This window comes from Chiloscyllium punctatum, chromosome 19 (assembly GCF_047496795.1).
Source record: "Chiloscyllium punctatum isolate Juve2018m chromosome 19, sChiPun1.3, whole genome shotgun sequence".
NCBI lineage: Eukaryota > Metazoa > Chordata > Chondrichthyes > Orectolobiformes > Hemiscylliidae > Chiloscyllium > Chiloscyllium punctatum.
Genome location: NC_092757.1, coordinates 84,207,078 through 84,231,204, shown reverse-complemented (window position 1 = coordinate 84,231,204; position 24,127 = coordinate 84,207,078). Strand labels below are relative to the sequence as shown.

General features: G+C 41.1%; 1 protein-coding gene and 1 long non-coding RNA gene across 3 annotated transcripts in view; one reads left to right on the top strand and one right to left on the bottom strand.

Moving 5' to 3' along the window:
- nf1a (neurofibromin 1a) overlaps positions 1-3,699 on the bottom strand; it is a 324,748-nt gene extending 321,049 nt beyond the window's left edge. Inside the window, exon 1 of the mRNA XM_072589187.1 lies at positions 3,629-3,699. Coding sequence (XP_072445288.1) covers positions 3,629-3,688 — 60 coding nt within the window. The 5' untranslated portion in view covers positions 3,689-3,699. The remainder of the gene's footprint in view (positions 1-3,628) is intronic.
- Positions 3,700-4,877: 1,178 nt separating this feature from the next.
- Positions 4,878-24,127, top strand: part of LOC140491554 (uncharacterized) — a 53,260-nt gene continuing 34,010 nt past the window's right edge. Inside the window, exons 1-4 of one of the 2 annotated variants that reach the window (XR_011963338.1) lie at positions 4,878-5,729; positions 6,493-6,704; positions 9,184-10,209; positions 12,279-12,394. This is a non-coding gene — a long non-coding RNA (uncharacterized lncRNA). Of the gene's footprint in view, positions 5,745-6,492; positions 6,705-9,183; positions 10,210-12,278; positions 12,402-24,127 lie in introns of both variants that reach the window. The other variant, XR_011963337.1, reaches the window with a different exon arrangement.

Genomic DNA, 24,127 nt, shown 5'->3' with positions numbered 1-24,127 from the left:
CAGTAATCATAGTTGCAACCACAGGAGGAAAGGGTGAAAGGAAAAAGAATGAAAGCTGGCCTCTGCAGCCCTAATTTGGAAGGAATCAAATCAAAAGAAGTTCCACACATGATCGCTTAAAACAATTTCAACCACAGGTTTTCCAGTCATGATACCCTGCCACAACAACAACTTTGATAGCACACCATTAACAGCAAAAAGGACAGAACTTCCATCTGACAAGAGTTCTTCGCTGTTCTTAAAACAGTCCATGTGGCACGATTCTATTAACACCAAAAAGATAAATGACCAGACCATTTGTCTTTGGTGATGTCTGTCCAGCTACTTGTTGGTCAGCACATCAGTGAAATTTCTCTGATACTTCAAAATAGTATCACAATATTATGTGCATTTTCCCAGAGGGAAAACAAGGTCTAATTGTAATGGCTCACCTAAAAGACAGCAACTCAGACAGTGGACCCTTAGGTGAGCACTGTGTTGGAATGTTGGCCTAAGCCACATGCTCATGATTTTGAAGTGGAATTAAAATCCCCATCTTTATGACTCAAAAGGAAAAGAATACCACCACGAAGCCAAGAACAATGTAAGATTTGATGATTAACAATAAATCAAAGATTAGCAATAAATCAAAGTTTAACAGGACCATCAGATGTACATCAGACTGTACATCAGGAAGGCTGGCAAAGAGTGAAATAATCACGTACCAATTCTGTTAAACTGAAAGCAATTGCAGATTTCATGTTTTAATTGGCAGTATCACAGAGAAAAGTCTTCTCTCTACTTCTTGGTGCTATCACCAATTTTGACTTATTTTATATGACAAAACTGATTGGTAAATTATTCCACTGACTATAAAAGTAGTTTTACACAATACCACTGAAATTTAATTTCACTACATAATACCAACAAATTGAAAAAATAAATATCATTACATTAGAGCAGCTTTATCTCATGACATTTTGGGTCTGTACTTCTTATGCAGGCAGATACTTATCACAAAACCTAGATATCCAGGACTACCATCTATGCCATATGCTTACAGCAACAAATAGACAAGCAGTTCTCATTGCAACCAATTCAATTCATCATGACTGCACAATTTCCTGTAGTGAAAAGCAAAAGCCAAAATTAAAACTTTTTTTAAAGAGACAGTCATTTCCAATTGGTGTCATCTGATAAACAGACTAATTATTTTAACAACCAACTTCAAATACTTAAGTTTGCAAAAAACATTCCTGAATTTATAACTTGAGGTTTTTTTTAAATCAGATCTTAAAGAGTTGCAAAACATATAGTAGGGCTGAAAAAAAGAAGTTGCACATATTGTGCATGAACCGATAAATGTTCCAATTGGGACAAATAATGCTGCTTACAAAAAAAATTCTTGAAGAGCATTTTCAGGCATCCTTTCCAAGAGTGAACTGCTCAAGAGATTTCAAACAAATGACACAGAATTACAACACTGCCAGCTTTGGGAATGGTTCAATGAGTTGCTGAGATACAGAACTCAAAGATTTTGTAATCAATCCCTGGATGATCCTAAGTAAGATGGTTTTAGCTGGGGCACTTTTAAAGACTCTACAATTGATACTGGCACCCCATTTTAAAAGAAGGGGTTGGAAATCAGCCAGACTTCCCTTTTCTGATGATTTGGAGATGCCGGCATTGGACAGGGGTGGACAAAGTTAAAAACACACTGCACCAGGTTATGGTCCAACAGGTTTATTCGGAAGCACACTTGGGGTCGCGTAACTATTTAGCATGTGGGACTCTCATTTGTTTTCTGATGACTACTTAATGAATTTCTGCTAGAAGGCTGCACCATACTGAAATTGGACTTAACTGTAGCACATCTCGTTCAAATAACCTGCCCGTTATCACAGACAAACTTTAACCCTTGAGGAATGGCTGGCAGGACAATACACCCTGTACTTGTGGAATTTGTACCTTAAGTCTTCAGGCAAGAAAACTCCTCAATATTCCAGTCCGGAACAATTTAAGAATGATCACAACCTACTGCCTACTTTTTGTTTTTGATATATGAATCAAAATTCAAGATACTTTGCCACAACATTACAGCAATCTCAAACCATTAAAAATACACCACCTAATTTGTCTTTTCCTCCAATTTATTATTATTATATTTCAATTGCAGAAGAGATTACCAGACTTAAAACATACATGTTATAAAACTATCAAATATTTCTTACATAATTTAGTTGCTTTTTTTTATTATAATTAGAAAACTTTTAATCTGAGTTTCTGATCTTGTGTTTCTCACACAGCATGCCCATTTTTGTTCTAACAAGAAATCTTGGCCTGGAATATCTACCAGTTGGCACGACATTTGCACAAAATTCATTCAGAAATGAAAAATTCGACATCAACCAATCCACCATGAGCTTTGCACCAGTCTGTAAACATTATTCTAGAAGTTGGACCAACCGATAAACATGACCGCAACTCCTGATTAAATAAGTCATCATTGCAAGTTCCCACTAATCTCACAAGCCCATAGACTTTCAAGGTAATTCTAACAGGTAAAGTTTTTTGGTGCAAGGTCACTGATAGGCATGTTTTGAAAGATTGTAGATGTAACATATTTCAGTTTACTAACAAACTGATAACTGCATGCATATATTCTGTACACATCAATAAATAAAAGAGTGGAAACCAGAGGGAGGGGGAAACAATCCTCAAAACAAACTCGATTTTGCTTAGAGTTCATGCATATATCACAAACTTTCCCAAAATGGAAAGTCTCCACTTATTTTGTCAAAACTAAGCATTCAGATGGCCCTAGTAAATAAGATTTCTCGTCACGAGTGCCTAACTGTACTTGAAAATGTTTGAATAACTTGAAAGCATTTGAGAAAACTTTCCCTCCAAAATTTTCATGATTAATAAAATCAAAAATATTAGGGTTCAACCCTGACCTCCCAACAAGAACACCGAACATCTAATGCATTACCTTCAAACTTCACCAGATTAATAATCCTAACATCATATCTGTTGCAAGCATAAATAACTACATTAGTAATGACAGAAAAGTACACTTTAAAAAAAACAGCAAATCATGAGTTAAAATACACAGAGATCTTTGGTTCGGTGATAAGTAAATAGGGAGTGTCTCCCCTCAGAAATAGGGTAGGATGAGGCAATAATAGAAGTGGCATAACGTTGGACAGAAATCGAAGGGACCGTTCTGTTGCGTGGGATCTTCTTTTTTTGTGTGTAAAATTAAGAGACATTAAAATCATCACAAATCATTCTGGGGTAATGGACTTTCCTGCAGGCCCGAGCTACCGCTGTCTATGTTACAGGGTCCCTGGACCCAACCCTTAACAGAATGGATAAATAGATGGGTGAAAAGAGAGGAGTTCCAGCCCAGGGCCACGACGAACTGACTCCATCGTAAGGAGAGGGGGGCGGGAGGGGGGAGACGACGCAGCATACCACCCCCAGAGAAACCAGAAACAAAAACGGACGCCAATTTTTCGCCTCAGAAAGCACTCAACCGCGCTCGTTGCAGAAAACAAAATTACAGCCATTTCTCACGCATTTTTTTTTTGCGCAGCACAAACACGTAAACTGTTAGGTCCATTCTTTTTTTTAAAAAAACGCTTACCTGCTCATCGAAACGTGTTATGACGGCTTGAACCCATTCCACCGGCTTATGAGCCGCCATGCTCGGCTTCCCCCCCCACCCCCCGCCACCTCCTCCTCCTCCTCCACCACCCCTCCCCCACTCTCCTCAATGTAAAAACAACGGTGCTCTGCTTTTTTAAAAATATATATATGTGTATCTACACGCAAACGGACTGGTATAAATCCCTCCCGGTTGTGTCGCTGGGCTTATCTTTCACTCTGTCTCCCTTTCTGCTGCTTTTCTGTTTCTTTTCCCCCCACCCCCCCTTCAGCGTCTCCACTTTCACCAGGGCACAGCGGCCATGACACCAGCCGGAAGTTGGATTTTTTTTCTGGTTGAGGAAAAATTAAAAACCACGCATGCGCCCCTCCGGCCCCCTCCGTTCATTAAGAAAAGTACGGAGCGGTAACGTCACCGCCCGCCTGGCCCCACCCCTTCCCGCCCTCCGCCGTCGGTACCCGCGCGCATGCGCACAGGCAGTACAGCGATTTTTTTTTCAATGGGGCGCCAGAGATGCTGGAATGTAAAAGCATCGAGTGAGAGAAAACAAAACCTTGTCAATGTACTTCAGTGGTTGTTTTCTGTTTGCTGCCCATGTATGTTTAGCACTAAAGGATGTTTTTCATACCACGCATTCTTCTTGTTCCTATGTAGTCTTGTGTATGTTTTGTATGTTTAAAAAGTAATATTTGTTTGAAAGGATATAGAACCATTGAGAATATTATCAAGGAAATTTACAGAAGAATTTTAAAATTACATGCCGTATCTCTCAACATTTGAAAATTCATATTTCTGGTGTAGATCCTTTGACAGATTGGAAGCCAAGGGGCAACTCCTTTGTGGACTAAAGGGAATGTTTCCACATACCTCGTGCTGATCCCTAAAGGTTCTCGCTTAACTTCAAGCTTCAAAGAGCCTACGTTCTCAAACATTAATTTACGTTCATTCCTATTTCACTTTACAACTACCGACCAGCTGGCAACATCTGTTTCCATTTCAGTTTACAGCATTTTAAAAAAATCTCTACATTTATCAGGAATATAAGAAAGGAAAGTCTCATGTACATATAAAAACTCAAATTTATAAAATTCTGTGCTGCCAAATCTGAACGAACGTCTGAATCTGAAACAAGAAGGTCGGAGAAAATCTTCAATTTCGGACAGAGTTTTCACCATTTTCACGTTGTTCAATTATTATAACCATTAGATGCTATATTTGTCCTCCGCATTAACGTGGCCAGCAGCCGCACTCTGTCTGTTGATATACTTTGTGTATAAGGAACAAACATACAAAACGATTTGAGCAAGACGAGGAGGGCCCAAAAACTTTACTTTGTGTCCAGGTGCCTTAACGCAAAGCAAAAGGAAACTCTTCATCCTGCAAGATAAAATCACGAAAGGTGAGGTATGATTTGATAGATTTAATTGGTTATGCCTGTAAAATTGCTTATTCATTTTTCTCCGCATCTCTCGTTCTCAATGAAGAATTTAGTATGATAAAACAAGGAACTACAGACGTTGGAGATCTCAAACAGAACCAAACGTACTGGAGAAGTTCAGCATCTATTGAGAGAAAAAACAGACTTAGCGTTTCGAGTCCACAGAGCCTTCAACAGAGTTTTGGGATGAGTTTGTTCTCATTTAATCTTAAATCAATTGACTGGCTCATGATCTGCAAATGCCAGAAAATGGGGTGAATTAAAAGAAAAAGAATTACTCAACGAAATTTGGACTGGGCAAGAAAATCATGTGGCTATGCTCTTGAATTTACAGTCCTGCGCAAAATAAGTCAATAGAGTGGATGTGGTCAGAGACACCAAGAACAGGGAGAAGCTAGCACTGCGGTTTGTGCTTTTCCGCACGCCACGAACATTTCTGAACTCAAATCTAGACGCAGCTGGCAGAGACCTGGTTGGTGGAGGAGCAGGGTAATCAGCGCGGGCAAGTCGTTTGGGATGCTTTCTTTTGAAAATACTAAATAGAAGCCTCGGACATCATATAACATCGGTCCTTTGGAAAGAAGGGCAGAAGTGAAGAAGGAAGTCAAAAGGGAAAACCCATCGACAAAATGTGCGGGATGGGTAGGTCACAAAATGGTATGATGAAGACTTGACCCATTATTGCCTGCGAAGTAAATTATCAAACTCGGCAATGCGTTGCACAGGAGTCAATCCATCTTAAATGGGGTGGGAAGGTAAGGCTTTTAACAAGAACTAGCATGGGAAAAATAATCAAAAAGGTATGAGCCCATGGAATTTTAGCAATTTGGCTTACTGACAGGAAGCGTAGGGCGATGTTCGAAGGGGTTCCATTGTGACTGGAAGCGTGTGTCCAATTGATGATTTGGAACTAACTTCCCCGGTACAGTATTTGTCGAGTACAATAATGATTTAGATATGAACGTAGGCAGTTTGATCAGTAAATTCGCAGATGACAGGTACATTGGTGGTGTGGTAAGTGACAAGGAGGAGAATCTTAGACTACAGGACAATATGGGCGGGCTCGTCAGACGGGAAGAACAAATGTAATTTAATCCTGATACAGTTTGGGAGGATTAACAAGGCAAGAGAGTACATGGTGAAGAGTAGGACCCCAGGAAGCACAGATGATCAGAGAGATCTTATGCACATATTTAAAGATAACTGAATCACAGAATCATTATGGTGCAGGAGGAGGCCATTCGGCCCATATTGCCTGCACGGCTTGATTGAACCCCCTCAGGGGGTTCCTCAGTTCTGAGGAACGGTCACCGGACCCGAAACGTTAACTCTGAATTCTCTTCACGGATGCTGCCAGACTTGCTGAGCTTTTCCAGCAATTTTTGTTTTTGTTTTTGATTTACAGCATCTGCAGTTCTTTCGGTTTCGATTGAATCTCTTGTTGGATAAAATGGAAAGGCATATGGAATATTTGCCTTTACTGGTCGAGGCAGAGAGGTTGTAATGAAAATGTATGAAAGGTTGTTCGGCCACAGCTGGAGTATTGTGTGCAGATCTGGTCAACGCACTTTTGGAAGATGTGACTGCATTTGGGAAGGTGCAGAGGAGCTTCACCAGGTATGTTGCCAGAGCTCGAGCGTTTAAGCTAAGAGAGACGGGATAGTTTGGAGTCACTGGATGTGAAGCTGGAAAAGCACAGAAGGTCAGACAGCACCCAAGGAGCAGGAAAGTCAACGTTTCGAACCAAAAAGCTCCAGCTTCACATCTACTGACTCTGGCTTCCAGCATCTGCAATCTTCACTGTCTCCTAGATAGGCTGGAGGGGATGATATATGGAAGGGGAAATCTGACTGAAATGTACAAAATAATGAGGGAATAGACAAGGCAGATAGAAAGAAACTATTCCTGTTAGAAGAGAGATCAAATAACCAGTCTGTATAGTTTTAAGATAAAGGTCCACAGGAGGTTCACAGGATCGGTTTTCATCCAGAAGCGGGTGGGGGTCTGGAACTCTCTGCCTGAAAGGATGGTAGTAGAAGCCATCACAACATCGAAGAACTATTTAGATGATCATGTAACTCAAGGTTAGCGGCCAAGAACTGTAAATGGGTCTAGAGTAGATAGGTCCTTGATGTCCAGTGGTGACAGGACGGACTGAGGGATCTCTTTCTATGCTGTAATGTTCATTGATTCTATGAGGGAAAATCAAGCAGCGAATTGTTAAGGAGGAACCTATCTCTTACTTCGTCCAGTCTTCGTCAAGGCCTAGAATGATATCGAGTCGAGGAGTGTGGTGCTGGAAAAGCACAGCCGGTCAGGCAGCATCCGAAGAGCAGGAGGATCGACGTTTCGAGCATAAGCTCCTCGATCATTCTCCTAGAATGATATACTCTGCCCAACCGGAGACAGGGAATAATCAATGTTGAAGTTATTTAAGAGAAAGAAAATAATTTTCAAAAACGGGAATGTATCTCCCAGTGCAAGAATACTTGATGCAGTTATGTCTTGTGCTCAGTCTGTCCCTACGTTTGTTTATTTTAACTATTTCATCCTGTCGCCTCTAACAAACAGGGTAATGGCTACCCACTCAGTAAGAGGCTTATGTTCGGATTTGAACCAGACCTGAAAGACGCCAATGCAGCAGGGAGGGAGATCCCATCACACACTGCAGCAGTCACCACCCCTCTCCATCCTCCTCCCCACCTTATCTTTGTAGCGCTAAACTAGGCAACAATGCCAGCTTGCCCTGATCTCCCAGCTGCAGGAGTGCAGCAATGAAATGGAAACCAAAAAAAAACAGGGGTGGTGGGAAATGAAACACCAAATCAGAAAGAATCATTTGAAGTTGAATGTCAAGCAGGATGAAGAATAGTCATTGATACTGTTGTCATGAATTATCTTTAAAGGTTTTTTTTTGTCAGACTGCTTAAGAACACTACTGCCATGTCCAATCTCTAAATGTTTCGAAATATTGCTGTTAAAAGATTCTAAACGGGATTTACGATCTGAATAATAATGATCCCGAGGGATACTATTGATAGAACCGTTGAATTGTTCCAGTATAGAATGAGGCACGCCGGCTGTCGACTTGTAATTTAGCTCTTCATCTTTCGAAATGTAGTTATCTTCGAAATAGTCGAAATATCTGTCCCATTGTACATTTTATTGGATTTTCTATGCTCATGCACATTTACTTATTTACATAGTTGTGTTAAATGCTGCCCAGTATCCCGGCTCTGATAATAGAGGTTCTAAGAAAGGTTTTGATAAACGTGAATTGTCACCAGGCTCAGTCCCGCTCCCTCCATTGCCCTCCAAGTCTTTGTGAGTGGCATGCTCCTTTGTAATCTCAACGAGCGCTTGTGACAACACTTAAGGTGTTCAGTTTGTGCTTGCTCTCTGAAGCATATACCTATTCTCTGTATTAAATAAAGCCTTTGATGTGTTGCACCCTACATCATTGTGCTAGAGAGTGGGGGAAGAGAGACAAAATTTAAATAACAGCCAATCATGAACTCAGCGTGGAATTCATTGAATTAGTAAAACCAACACTGCATAATGTTTCAGAAGAGATAGACCAAGAAACACATCTCCCTTATATAGGTGTATAAATATGTCTTTGTTCCGCAAAATTAAATTCCGCTGTGATCAAATAACGTAAATGCCGGAAATATGCGGCAATCTCTGGAAGAAAAGGTTACTATTTCAAGGGTAGGGTCTTCCTCATAACGCTGCATTTTTTGATTTTGTAAAACAAAGAAATATTTGTATTATTTTGGAAAGGCACTTAAGTCTCGCAACTCTACCCAAATAGTCGCGTTTTATTTTAACTGTTGCTCAGATTGCTTTCTGTTACTTTCGGCTTCTTCTCTGCGTCGGACGGAAGAAAAGCACTGCTCGGCCAACTCCCCCCGCCAACCCAGAAATCAGACCCCCCTTCAGACTTCCCATCGCGGAAGCCTTTTTGAAGTATCTAGCTTCTCTTCCTACCTTGGCCCACCCCAGCTCCTGCGCATAATTGTGACTTATGACCTTTCAACAGGCACGGTTTTCATCCGAAAATGTATGTCAAACATGTTTGAAATTTGTTTTGCAGGACTGCACAAAACTGTGGTGAAATGCATCGCTGAATACGTGACATCACAGTGGGAAAAAATAACTCTCAAAATCTCCGAAATAAATGCCATTCATGTCTATAAAGCACTCCAGCGAATCTTAATTCAGTTTCTTAAAGATCTTTCTTTAAATAATTACTTTTGGGATGAAATCAGAGTTCGGATGAAGACATTCTTTTGTTGTATTTCTCCCCTCCTCAAACGAACAAAGGATTCCCCAAAGTGGCTTATCGAGGCTGGCAGTTCCTTTTTCAAACGAGCTTGTATTTTTACACTTGAGAGAATTGTTATAGATCAGTAAAACATGGTTATTTTCGCTATCCTGTTCTCGTGGTGTACATGAGAGTAGCAGTTTTATTTTTCAAAAGAATATCGACATTTGTGGTTGATCTTGCCCGCTCTCGCAGTGCTGAGAGTGAGTGGGTGTCTCTATCACACTGGGATGGTGTGTGCCGTGTGTGTGTGTGGGGGGCTGGGACTTTTGTTACGCGAGGCTGGCCGCGCCTGCGCACTCGCATGGCTGCGGCCCGACTTTCATTAATGAAAACCGGGCGGCTGACGTCACACGGGGCGCGGAGCTCTGGAAACGTGAATGGCTGCGACTCAGAGGCATCAATGGGAAGTGGCAGCAACTCAGGCGGCATGCAGCCCCGGGAGCGGGGTGGGGAAGGCTCCTGCAATTCAACTCTCTTTAACTACCCTGTGAATGAATCCGACTCGTCCCTCCAGACACCGTGATCACATTGTAATTGTAAAAAGAAGCCATTTTGATTCACAAAATGCAGGCTGCCAGCAATTCAGCGAAACTCATCCAACCTTTCTCCCATTCCCTGTCTCGTTCATTGTTGCTTTCAATTCTTTAAATCATAAAGCCATCATTTATTCATCTTATAACCCGTCATCAAGGGATTGCTCCAGCGTGATGTCAAAGGGCGTTGCAGCTATTTACAGTCTATAATTTTCATGGACGCACCAAAGTGTTTATTAGTTTAGATCCGGCTTCCTTGGTACGCATTAATCTATTCGAAATTGCGTAAAATTAAATAGAATGTAAAAGTGGCAATTTCATTCGTCGGGGTCTGAATTAGAAAATGCTACTTTGATGAAATGATTTGTGTCGTTATATTTTTTAAATTATATATACATTTATTTCTGTTCGAACCACATTCATAATTCCGCCCACCCCTCCCCTTTCTGAAGGCATTCAGCCATCACAAAAACTGCTCTCACTGGTTCCGATTGCAGCGAAACCCATCGTCTCCTGTATAATTACTCATTAAATCGATTTCTCGAAAAGTGCACAAAAGCCCTTGATTGATTTCGAAGGCCAGGAAACTAGCTGTGACCTTGCATTCGGTGTATCATTCGTTTCTTAGTTAACAATGTCTTTGGCATGTCTTCGATTCTAAGGTGTTCAAGCTGCGGCTGACAATTCGTTCCCCGGACTTTGTCGTTTTCACGTTACCCGCAAAATAATTGTGCATCAGATGCATTTTAAAGTTAACGATTATACTTTAAGATGGTGCATTTTGTTGGACCAGATCTCTGGACCAGTCCCCTTTCCAGTCTTAGAACTACTGCTGTCAAAATAAGCGAGATGTTCGGAGATGCACCAGTCTATTTGATTCGGTGTGTGATTTCCAGAGCCGATATTCAGTTTACGTGTTCATTGGGGGGGGGGGGGGGGGAATGTGGAGGGATTGATTTCTTGATTAAGTGATGGTTCGAATTCAATGCATGGTCAGTTGACATAGTTCAATTCGCTTCAAGTGCTGTACGCTTTGTATTTAAAACAGGATCGTCTACGTTGTCAAAGTTAAAAATCACATAGCAGGTTATAGTCCAACAAGTTTATTTGGAAGTACAAGCTTTCCGAGCGCTGCTCCTTCATCGGGTAGTTGTCCAGCCGGAACATACGACAGAATTTATAGCCAAAGATTACAGTGTCATGCAACTGAAATGATATAGGGTCATAGAGATGTACAGCATAGAAACAGACCCTTCGGTCCAACCCGTCTATGCCAGATATCCCAACCCAATCTAGTCCCACCTGCCAGCACCCGGCCCATATCTCTACAAACCCTTCCTATTCATATACCCATCCAAATGCCTCTTAAATGTTGCAATTGTACCAGCCTCCACCACTTCCACTGGCAGCTCATTACATACACATACCACCCTCTGCGTGAAAAAGTTGCCCCTTAGGACTCTTTTATATCTTTCCCCTCTCACCCTAAACCTATGCCCTCTAGTTCTGAACTCCCCGACCCCAGGACAAGCCTAGATTGTTTTTAAGTCTTTCATCTTTTAGAATGGGTTGCAGGTTTGGATTCATTAATATGTAAATCCCAGAACTTCTTTTAAGTCATATTCTTGAGATAACAGGGTTTTATAACACAAGGTGACATCTCAGCTAAGACAGTGCATTAAAGGTGTGAGTTTAGAGTCTGTCTGTATCCCAATGTTGAGTCAGACTGGTTCTATTTCCAAAGTGGTCCAATATAGTTGAAGCAGCAATCGCAGTTAGAGTGGTGTTACTCTGAAATTTGCCAAATAAGCTTGGCTCCCGCTGGCTGATGGTGCTCATCAAGAATATGACAGTGCCAGTAAGCCCCACTGATGTCTGAAATGGGAGGCAAGTTTCCGAAACTCTTCTCCAGGGAAGGAAATTGTTTGGAGCATTTTTGAAAAGTGCAATAATTGGCGAGGATTGTGCTGTGGGCTCGAATTCCTGTCCTCATGCACAAGCTATGTGTTGCAGAGGACTAAACACAATCTGCCTGTTGGTGTACAAACAAGCGGCCAAGGTGTGACACTCATTCTCCACTTCAAACCCTCACTTCAGAGTTTGCAATTCCATTTGACATTAAAGTATTTGGGGTTTGAGAGGGGAGAAGCAATTGAGAGATAACTGCTGTGTGGTTGGACCTGATCTACTCCCTTCCTGCTTACCCTTTGCCCCCAAACACACAGGGAGTGAGAGACATGGTTACGGAGACAACACATTAAGACTTACATCACACTAACAATTAGAGAGGAATGCAAATGATTAAATGGATCTCACCTCTGTTTCCAGATCACTAATTGGCAGATGGACACTTAAGTCGAGGTCAGAATTAGTCCCAAAAGAATAGTGTAAAGACTGCTTCAACAGCCAACAAGGTGTCTCATATTGCTTGCCATCATCATAAGGTATGAGGTATGGCAAATTTAAATGTGATTGGAATTGATCTGATCTGATATACATTCCAAAGCAAAAAGTATTCTTTATAGTTATTGGTTTAGCTAATAGCAGATCACAGACAAATCTTACAACACACATGGGAGCCATTTGGCCATTTAAAAAAAAATAATTCTCTAATATTAGACCTTCGTCCCACCCCTGACTTTTCCCCAGCCCTCTGCAAATTATTCCTCTTCAAAGACAAATACAATTGCCCTTTGGCAGTTTGTATCAAATCGAGTTCCAGTACCTTTCTGGATTGATAGAAGTTATCACGAGTTAAAACAAGTTAAAGCAATTGCACAAACGTACACTCTGGAGACACTATCAAATGCCACAACATATCTATTGCTTTGGCCAACTGGTAGCAATTTTAGCTGTGAATTAGCTGTGTTTGGTTCAGCACCACTACAGAGCCTTGACCATGCAATCCCAGTTGACACTCCAGTGCAGGACAAGCAGAGTGCTACTCTGTGCTGCAGTTGAGAGCTTAAGACAAGGTCCCAAGATCTACATATTCAAATGAAAGTAAAAGGATGTTGCTTGATGGAAGGAAGAGAAGTTCTCCCAATGTCTGTTAACTAACAGATTGAAATCAAATTATTTGGTCAACCATTTCTGAGAATCATAGAATAATATGACAGAAAGAGAGAGGTATTTAGCCCATTGAGCCGACATCAGCCATTTAAACTGATAATCCAGTTAACCTTACTCCTTAATTCTTTTCCCACGTATTGAAAATGTTTTCTCCTCAAGTTTTTCTTGAATTCAGTTTTCAAAGCTATGATTGACTTGCTTCCCATAGTGTCAGGTGGTATGATGGATGAGTTTTTGAGGTATCAAGTCAGTTGTTTTCATAATAAAGTCACATTCCTACACTGACTAAAGGCAATTTCTTAGTTTAGGTCAGTTATTTTATGCTTCACAAATTACAATTAAATGTATCCAGTGTGAATAACCTGGTACTCATGTAGAAAAGAATTCATTTAAATAGCAATTTTCACAATGGCCAGATGTTTAAAAGTGCTTTGCAGCAAATGGCCTATTTCTGAAATGTAGTCGTTGTTGTATTGTGGGAAAAATACAGCTACTCATCTCAGTCTCTGAAATCAAAGTGGGTGACAGTCAGGTCCAGTACTCTCACCTTCATCTTCTATTAACACATTGTTCATGATTCTCCTAGGATATGCAACATGTTTTCATGCAGAGTGTTGTGCATGTATGGAATGAGTTGCCAGAAGAAGTAGTGGAGGCTAGTACAATTGCACCTTTTAAAAGACACCTGGATGGGTATATGAATAGGAAGGGTTTAGAGGGATATGGGCCAAGTGCTGGCAAATGGGACTAAATTAGGTGAGGATTTTCACAAAGTTTTTCACTGTGCCTCAGCACACGTGACAAAAAATTCAATTCAATTCGATATCTGGTCAGCATGGACAAGTTGGACCAAAGAATCTGTTTCCATGCTGTTTATTTCTATGACTCTGTGTTAAAGATCCTGGTCTGTATTGTTACTGGCTGCTTGAATACTTGATTGTAATGGTGGTGGCTATGTGCTGTACTGCACAATGATACGTCACAATTTGCATCTGTAGCCCAAATTCCCCAACTAAAACCTTAGAGAGAATTATCGTATTCAAGTGCAGCAGTAAGAGACCAACTACCTGAGGATGTAAACTATACAAGGACACTGGCAAGGCAGTTTCAGCGACAAAAACACTCTCAAATCAGCTACCCTTTGAAAAATTGTGAAAAACTTCATTCCACGTTCTCCTTCTTTTAACTTAGAGTTGAATTGAATTGAATTTATTGGGGTACATGTACAAAAGCACAGTGAAAAGCTTTGTCTTGCGAGCAATATAGGCAGATCGCAGAGTTAAACAACATAGGTAAGTAAATAATAGGTAAATAGCAGCAAAACAAAAACACAGGTACAGGCAAATTCTAAGAGTTTGTGAGTCCATTCAGTATTCTAACAACAGTAGGGTAGAAAGTGTTTCAAAACCGGCTGGTGTGTGTGTTCAGGCTTCTCCCCGATGGTAGAAGTTGTAGAAAAGCATTGCCAGGAGAAAGTGAGGACTGCTGATGCTGGAGATCAGAGCTTAAAAATGTGTTGCTGGAAAAGCGCAGCAGGTCAGGCAGCATCAAAGGAACAAGAGAATCGACGTTTCGGGCATAAGCCCTTCTTCAGGAATGAGGAGGGTGTGCCAAGCAGGCTAAGATAAAAGGGTGGGATGGATCTTTGAGAATGTTGGCAGTCTTTCCTTGCGGGCCTGGTAGATGGATTCTATAGATGGGAGGTTGGCCTTCATGATTGCCCAGGCCGCGTACACTACTCTCTGTAACTGTCTCCAACCTTGAATGGTACAGTTGCCATATCAGGTAGTGATACATCCAGACAGAATGCTCTTGATGGCGCACATATAAAAGTTGGCAAGGATCTTCGCCCTCATGCCCAAATTTCCTCAGCTGCCTGAGGAAGAAGAGACATTGTTGAACCTTTGTAACCAGTGAAGAGTCCAAGAAAGCTTGTTATTGATGACCACTCTCAGGAGCTTGACACTCTCCACTCGTTCCATCTCTGTGCTGTTAACGTGTAAGGGGGCATGAGTAACATCCCATCAATAATGAGTTCTTTGGTTTTGCCGGCATTGAGAGCTAGGTTGTTTTCAGTGCACTATTTTTCCAAGTCGTCCACCTCCCGTCTGTAATCTGTTTCATCGCCACCTGAGATTTGACCGACTATGGTGGTGTCATCAGTGAACTTGTAAATTAGACTGGTATTTGGTGATGCAGTCATGGGTATACAGCGAGTATAGTAGGGGGGCTGGCATTGTACAGCCCCACTCCTTCAGACTGATTCCTCAATTATCTTCAGTAAGAGAAGGTTTTCAAAGCTGATGCTGATCAGAAAACTACAGGCATGTTCTTCTGATTTTCAGCTCATCAACAAGCTCAGATTGAGTCCAGATTTTATGCGAGACTCTTGTTTGGCAGCAATCTGAGTTAAGAAGTATTGTGATGGGAAGAGGAAATGGACTGGGAAAATGTAGAGTGAAATAACACCGCATAGTACTTCATGACAACATCTATGGTATCACCAAACTAGCCATGCACTGCCTGTCTAACCATGGCAGGGTCAAGCACATTTTTATATACAAGGAGACCTATGGGGTGCTAAGCTTTTGTGATCAGGGATGTTACTTACACTGAGCATGACAAGTATAAGAAGTCTCCACTATGGCTGTGGCGTATGCTGTAAAACTCTTGGGCAGCACTCTCTGTGGATTCAACGGTTGAATAAATCAACCCTTTTCCACATTTCAACAGAGAGAATATTGTGTTGGGAAGTCTCTTTTCTTGCTGCTCAGAGAGCAGGAGTGAGGAGGGAGGTTGGGGCAGATATTTTGGGAAGCTGGATGATAATAATTACAGTCACAAGTAGGTGGTCAGGTGCTGCATGAATATAACTAAAAGTGGAGTTCAGAATTAGTCAGTTCATGTCAGTTGTGAAGTGCCATGAATGTGGGTAACATGGAATGTGTTATATTGCAGAAAGCCAGATGGGAAATTATAAAACTGGAGTCAATACCATACACTTTTAGAAGCTTTCATTTCCAAAACTCAACCATCACTGTTTTAGTCTGTTCCAATTTATAGGGTACATGTGGATCTCCAGTTAATGCCTCCTCTCCAGAAGGCCATCATCAGATTACATTCTGATGGTCAGAAAACATTCATTGACACTGTGGCGATTGTTAAATGCAGGGTCAGACAGTCTGTAGCAATGGCTGACCCTCCATGGCATACATCATGTCTGTTAAAATCACACATTCAGTATCCAGTAGGACCCAATGGACAATGACTTAAAACCATCCTTGCTTCTCTGTCAGATTCTGAGTTTAAAACTTCATGAGCATGTAAAGGACTTTGTGATACTATCCAAAGGGAACTTCCCTCAGGGTCCTGGCTCATATTCATCTCTCCTTCCATAGAACAAAAGAAAAGAATATCCAGATTTTAAATAATTTATTGTTTCTGGAAGCTAGCTGTGTCTAAATTAAAAGTTGTTTTGTCATTACAATAAGGCACCACTTCAAAAATGAACACTCTGGCTCTGACATCCTTTTGTAGAATGTGAAATGTGTCATATAAAACTGAGTTACACCATATGATCCATGCATTGACTGCTTAGCCCAGGATTACTAAAGTCAATTGTGGTGCTCCCTTGTGCTGAACTAACTATTATTGGCTAGCTCAGCACAGCCCAGTAATTGGATCAGGTCTTTACTGAAAAGTATAGATTAATTGCACATCAGAAAAGGTGCCCTTTGATGTGCTTTCTTGTTTGAAAACTATTTTCTAATCAAACTGTTCCTTTAGAACAGATAGGACTCCAAACTGGGCCTCCTGGCTCAAAGGTAGGAATACTACCACTGTACCACAAGAGTCTTAGGTCTGCATCCAAGTCTATGTTTATTTCACATTCAGAATGAAACAACCTGTTGCAAGTAATTGTCCTACTGTTGAGTTTAGTACAGTGTTCATGATTTTTAACTGTATGCTAAGACTCAATTGACAATTCTGTCTTTCTGGATGACTTGGTTGTCAAAGAACTTAAGATTGGCATATATAAAGTTTATGTAGAGCTCTTTTCAATACCTCAGGACAACTATCATTTGTACTGTGACTCATCATCGTAATATGATGTATATCATAGTAAAATGCTTCAAGAGAGCAATTCCAAGTAAAACTTAACACTGAGTCACCTAAGAGGAACTAAGAGAGTCAAAGAGATATCTTTATAGGTGCATCATAAAGGAGAGCTGAGAGGCAGATAGGTTTAGAGAATAAATTACAGAGCTCAACTTCAAGCTGAATTTACAACAGACAATAGGAGATCAATCTTTAAAAAAAACATTCCCAGGATATGGGAGTCGGTGGCTGGGCCAATATTTATTCTCCATCCTTAACATTCCTTGATGAATTGGTGGTGAGCTGCCTTCTTTAGCCACTGAAGTCCAATGTAAAATAAACAGGCAGGAGTTAAGAGAACATCTCAGAGAGTTATGCTGAACAGTGTTGCAGAGATGGGGAGGGGTTGGTGGTGATGGGGGAGTGGGACGCGGTAAGTCCATGAGAAGATTTGAAATAAAGGTTGAAAGTTTTAACGTGTTTCTTTGTCAGTCTGTGAAACAATATAAGCCAACGAGCTTCGAGTTCATGATAGAATGGAACTTGGTGTGAGTTAGTATGCAGGGGTTGTTGTAAGAGATGAATGTGGTGCAAATCTTGGTAACCAGAACTGTTTACTAACTATATAAGTTATTATTTGGAGATGCTAGTGTTGGATTGGGGTGTACAAAATTAAAAATGACACAACACCAGGTTATAGTCCAACAGGTTTAATTGGAAGCACTAGCTTTCAGAGTGTGCTCCTTCATCAGGTGGTTGTGGAGAACACAATTGTAAGACACAGAATTTATAGCAAAAGTTTACAGTGTGATGTAACTGAAATTATACATTGAAAAATACCTTGATTGTTTGTTAAGTCTAACATGGTCATTCTAATAGGCTGGTGCTGGATATGTGCTTCCTTCTTTGGAGAGAAAATAAACGCGGGCCAATCCTTCTTCTTTTGGGAAGTGCCCCATAGCAGAACATTATGTGCTGTTCCTGCTAGTGGGTTGAACCATTTGTTGTGTTTTCCCTAGATGTCATTTGGTTGGGTATCACTGGGTTTCTTCCTACCTAGCATGAATAGGAAGTAGCTATAGAATCAACTGTTTGGTGGTCCAGCACCCCTGATGATATGTCCTATATTATTTCCTTAGCAGAATTGCTGTGAGGTACCCCCTGCTGTGAGATTCTATCACTGGGGCTTCTGCAGGCACATCTTATGGTGCATCTACTGGTGAACTGGTGTGTTTTTTTGCTTGCTGTGTCTCATCCTTCCTCTACAGTGTTTAGTCTGAGCAGGTCTGAGGCTCAGTCCTATCTGCTGTTGTCCACCCTCCAGGTTTAGAGATCTTCCTCCCTTCTGATCTTTTGATTCCCGAAGATGTTCTGGAGAAATATTTTCATGTGTTTTCTTATGCTCATCTCTGGTCCCTCCTGAATTCATGCTGAAGTATTCTTCTACTTGAGCAGTATCTTTCGGGCATCCTTAGAGGCCTTCTGTTGACAGGTGGTGCTCTAAGCTGGATTTTGTATTGAGGAGATCTTCAGCTGTTCTCATTCTTTGTCTGAAAGTGATTCCTCATTGGTCTCTGCTTTGGGCTTAGGCATTGCCATTGCCTTGTTTGCTCCCTGCTTTCCCTGGACTCTGGCAACCCAGGAGTTCCATTCATTGGTCACTACCTGGCTTGGAGTTGGATGCTGTTCTTGGTGGTTTCTTATTAGATGTGGCTACATGGGCAGACTCGTAATGCAAAGAGATATCCTTGATGTTCTTCAGCTCACCAGAAGGCCCTCTTGTTGCATAGAGTTGGCTGACTCGTGCGGCATCTTGATGGTCTTCCCTGCACATGCTGTCCTCATGTGAGTTCCAGAGTTTCTTCCTCTTGTTGGTTGCGATGCTTTAAGATTAAAGGCTAGGCTTGCTCCTCCTCCCCCATCCTGGAGGAACAGTGAGAGGTTCAGGATGCCTTCCCTGGCCAATAGGTGCTGTTTGTGGTGCTCCAGTTTATGATTTTGTCTACTCTCCATAAAAGATGCCATATGATCTGGGACATCTCCCTGTGGATCCTGGTGTTGATTGTGGTTGTCTCCTGTCTGAATCCTGTTGGATTTTCATTATGACAGTGAGTAACGAAACTGTAAGACCATGTAGGCGTCTCTGCTGAAGAAAGAGTAACATTGATTCAGAAGGACATAGAGAGGATTTGTGAAATTTCTCCTCTGTTCTGAAATCTCGTAGTCTAAGAGGTCTTTGTTGTAGCAAATCTTAATAAGCAGAATTGATTCTTGAATGATAAACATAATATACAACGCAGGGTGAGATCCCTATGTGACCATCTTAGAGGAAGTCCTGCACACTGAACGTCATGTGACTTGACATCACTTCCTGTGACATAATTGACTTTCCAATTGATATCTCCTGTTCAATAAAGCATCAGTGCTTTGTGTTGACAATTCCCACCATTACAACCTAGAGAATCCAAGTTTCAGATTTTCACTTTTAAGTAGATATGGAACAGTAGCTGACTGAAGTCAGGTCTCTCAGCCATTGAAACAAATAACCTCAGGTTTTATCAGTGCAACTAAAAGTGTGAGGAATGTTTCTTCACTTAGTTGCATCAGAAACAATTTATCTGACTAAATTAATTTTACAACAATTAAATGTAACGCCTCTGGGTTGGGAATTATTGTTCAGTCCTCGGAGTAATCCTTGCCAAATTTCATTTTGCTGCCTCTGGACTTTTATGTTCCCTGCTCCCTTTGACTTGTTACAGAAGCCATAACTTCATCTAAAATTTCCACTTTAGATACCTCCACTGGTATCCTTTTCCTCATCTTTACACTTGCCTGATTTTTATTTCAAAACTATGTTTTTTTCATAAGAAATATCTTTGTCATACTCACAAACTCAGTTTGGTTCTACATGGTAGCATATCAAGGAAACAAACAAATACTGGAGTTTGACTCTACCCAAAATAAAACCAGAGACCTCTCTTACATGTATAATACTATATTTACACACATTGAGGCACCGGGAGCATCCAGTAACTGAATGGACCCCCAATTAACTTCAGAAGTCACTTCTTTTTATATTTCAAAAATATACTTTATCCAAAAAAATCTCTTTATATATATTGTCAGAAATGCCTCAATGCATGTAAACATAGTCTTGTATGTATATAAAATGTCTTTGGTTTGTTGGGGTAGAGTGACACTCAATTGTTTGTTTGCTTACTTGATATGCTACTGTAGAGAACTGAACTTCAGCACTCACCTTTCTGATAAAGAAATTGGTGTTCCTTCTTCTGAAATCTCCTTATTCTGATTATACCTCTGCAGTGCATCCTGAGATGCGATCTCTATATTCAATATAGAGATTGTATTGCTTATCTTGGTTTAACAATGTCTCACTTGATGAATACCATGAGGGGTTCATGTCTGAAACTCCAGGGGTAAAAAGAGGCTACTGGACTCATGGTCCACTAACCTCCACATCACAGTACCTTATTTTAGAGTCAGAGAGTCATAGAGATGTACAGCACGGAAACAGATTCTTCGGTCCAACTCGTCCATGCCAGCCAGATATCATAACCTAATCTAGTCCCATTTGCCAGCATTTGGCCCATATCCCTCTAAACCCTTCCAATTCATATACCCATCCAGATGCCTTTTAAATGTTGTAATTGTACCAGCCTCCACTACTTCCTCTGGCAGCTCATTCCATACATGCACCACCCTCTGCATGAAACAACTTGCCCACCACTGATGTCAGGCTCACTGGTCTATAGTTCCCTGGTTTTTCCTTACCGCCTTTCTTAAATAGTGGCACCACGTTAGCTAATCTCCAGTCTTCCAGCACCTCACCTGTGACTATAAATGATCCAAATATCTCAGCAAAGGGCCCAGCAATCACTTCCTTAACTTCCCACAGAGTTCTACAGTACGCCTGATCGGGACCTTGGGATTTATCCACTTTTATGCATTTTAAGACATCCAGCACCTCCTCCTCTGTAATATGGACATTTTTCAAGATGTCACCATCTATTTCCCCACATTCCAAATCTTCTATATCCTTCTCCACAGTCATCACTGATGCAAAATACTCATTTAACATCTCCCCTTTCACCTGTGGTTCCACACATGGGCTGCTTTGCTGATCTTTGAGGGGCCCTATTCTCTCCCTAGTTATTCTTTTGTCCTTAATATATTTATAAAGTCCCTTTGGATTCTCCTTAACTCTATTTACCAAAGCCGACTCATGTCCCCATTTTTCTCATTTTGGATGACAGCCTCCATCTTCTGCCCCAACCCATTAATTTTCTTCCTTTGAAATGAATAGTTCTCAGTATATACGCAGTGGTGTATTCGTCACTTCAATTAATAGCTGCATATAGCCACACCAACTGTGCCAAAAAAATTAAATGGATGATTTGTGGATGTCTGTATTCTCCCATGTACCAATATACAGACAGTGTTAGATGAAGTAAGGTGGTCGGAGGTTCCCATACAACATAAATACTACCATAGACTGTTTGACCTGAATATTCTGTTAATGACCTGTAAATTCCATCTAATGTATGTTGCTCTTGAGGAGGTCGTAGGGAGGAAGGCTGGTGGCATTGCTGACTGGATTGTATAGATATGCATTGATGGCACAACACGTGAATTGGCTTATTTGACCCAAATACTATGAGGACATGGGTTCAAATCCAACCACTGCAGTTGATAGAATTTCAATTCAATTAATAATCTGGAATTAAAAACTAACCATGAGTAATGGTGACCACAAAACTATTGTTGTAAAGACTGTCTGATTCAACAATGTCCTTTAGGAAAGAAAATCTGTTGTCCTACATCTGACTCCAATATTCTGAGTAAGGTGTTTGATTCTTAAATGCCCATTGAAGTGCCCTAGCAAACCATTCATTTCAAGGGCATTAGGGGATGAGGGCAAGAGATGTTACGACACCCAGGAAAGGATGACCAGTCCCTGGATGAGGTTCCCCAACCTGTTACAATTCCAAACAGGATACTGATGATCATTAAGCTCACTGGTTCCTCTTCTTTTTTCTCCTGACCATTTAGTTGGTCACAGCAAAGTTAATTTAAAACTGATCCCTTTCTTTACGAAACAAAATAGACATTTCTGGAAAAACTCAGCAGGTCTAGCAGCATCAGTGGAGAGAAAGCAGAGGTCATGTTTCAGCTCCAGTGGGATAGGCTGAAAACATTAACTCTACTTTCTCCCCACAGGGGCTGTCAGACCTGCTGAGTTTCTCCAGAAATTTCTGTTCTTGTTTCAAATTTTCAGAATTCACAGTTCTTGGTTTTTTGCCCTCCCTTATGGATACCTTTCTACCACAACAAAGGAATTTAGGTTTTAACAGGAACAAATTTAACCAGGCAGTTAACAAGAGTGAGCTTATTAGTCACAAACAATAGGAAGAAATAATAACGCAACACAGACATAGGGATTAGGGGTTATGATCTATGGCCATGACAAAAAAAAATGTCTGTTTTAGTGGATATATGAGAAAATAGCCATTTACACCTCCTGTTGCCATATTCCCTTTGTGTTTATCCATTCTTCTTGAATGTTGATATAGTTTCTGCCCAAACATTAACCCTTGCTTCACAACTCTCGCTCTGTGAACAGGTTTCTCCCACCCTCTATTTAAAATCAACTGCATTTAATTTTACAACCACAACCCCTCATTGTGGCCCTGTTGGTGATCAGGAGATGAGCTGGCGAGGTGAGGGCCTGAGGCAGACAGACAGTAATGGACATTCTGGGGTCAAAAGGAATTAGACCTATGAGAATGCACATTCTAGGGTCGTGAATAAAGAAGGCTGAGGTTTGGACCCTTTCATTTATCTTCAGGCGTCAAGAGGAATCAGACCTGTTGGAAGCATGTTACTGGGCTCTGAAAAAAGAGGGGCCCGTGGCAGTCATACGTGTGATGGTCTTTCCAGGAGAGAGAGGAGTTTAGAGCTTCCTGGAGTCAGGATATCACTGAAGGGCAGTAGGGCAGGGCTAACAGGGAGAGCTCATGGTTCACACTGGTTCAAATGGCATGTGTAGAAAGAGGGATGAGATCTTATACTAAGAACTTGGGAACTAAGTAGTAAATTGTAAGCAGAACCTAAAATATTGCAATCTCTAGCTTACTCCTGGAGTTGCATGTTAATGAGGACAGCAGTGGTGTCTGACAGTTGATCTCTGTCTCAGTCCCTCAGACACCACCCATGTTCCTTTTAAGCAGGGCACACTAATGGATTGTCATGCCGCTGCCTGACTTTCGCTTTTGGAAGCTGCTGCTGTGCACAGAGGTTGGAGTTCTACACAGAATAAAGAAAAGTCATTGGCAACATTGCCTCGTCCTGCATCCAATATTTGAGAAATGAAAGTCAACCTGGGGCCCCAGAGACCGAATGTGACTACAGAGTGACTTCCTCACACTTGAAAGCAGCCAGGAACATTCCAGATCCTCCAGAGATGTGGATCCAGAGGCTGACCTGCAGCATAACCTGTGCAGAGTGACACTGTGAACTACATGGAAGTGAATTCAGGGAAAAGGAGCTTCCAGACCCACAGTACTGCAAGTGCAGAATTCATATTTGAGTTCAACCAATTCTAAAGCTTGGTTAAAGAAAGTATATAAACCTGGTTATATAGTATATGTGGCGCACATTGCTAACCCAAAGTGTGCTTTCAGTTGTGGGCTCGTGCTACCTTGGTTATTATCTCTGCTAAAAAATGGATTCCTGGATAGTATAATGACATTTGATGAACGTGGACCATGTAAAAAGAAACTGAAAGTGTACAACTTACACATGGAATGGGAAAGTGAACTTCTCTTCATAACTGTAAAAGACAAGATGACTTCACATGTCACCAAACTATATCAATAAGTACAAAGGGTGAAAATGACACCATACAATGACACACAGTAAATCAAGGATAGTTTTCTCTTGAATATCATGCTTTGGACAAAGAAAATTGATGAGCTGGAGGCTAATTT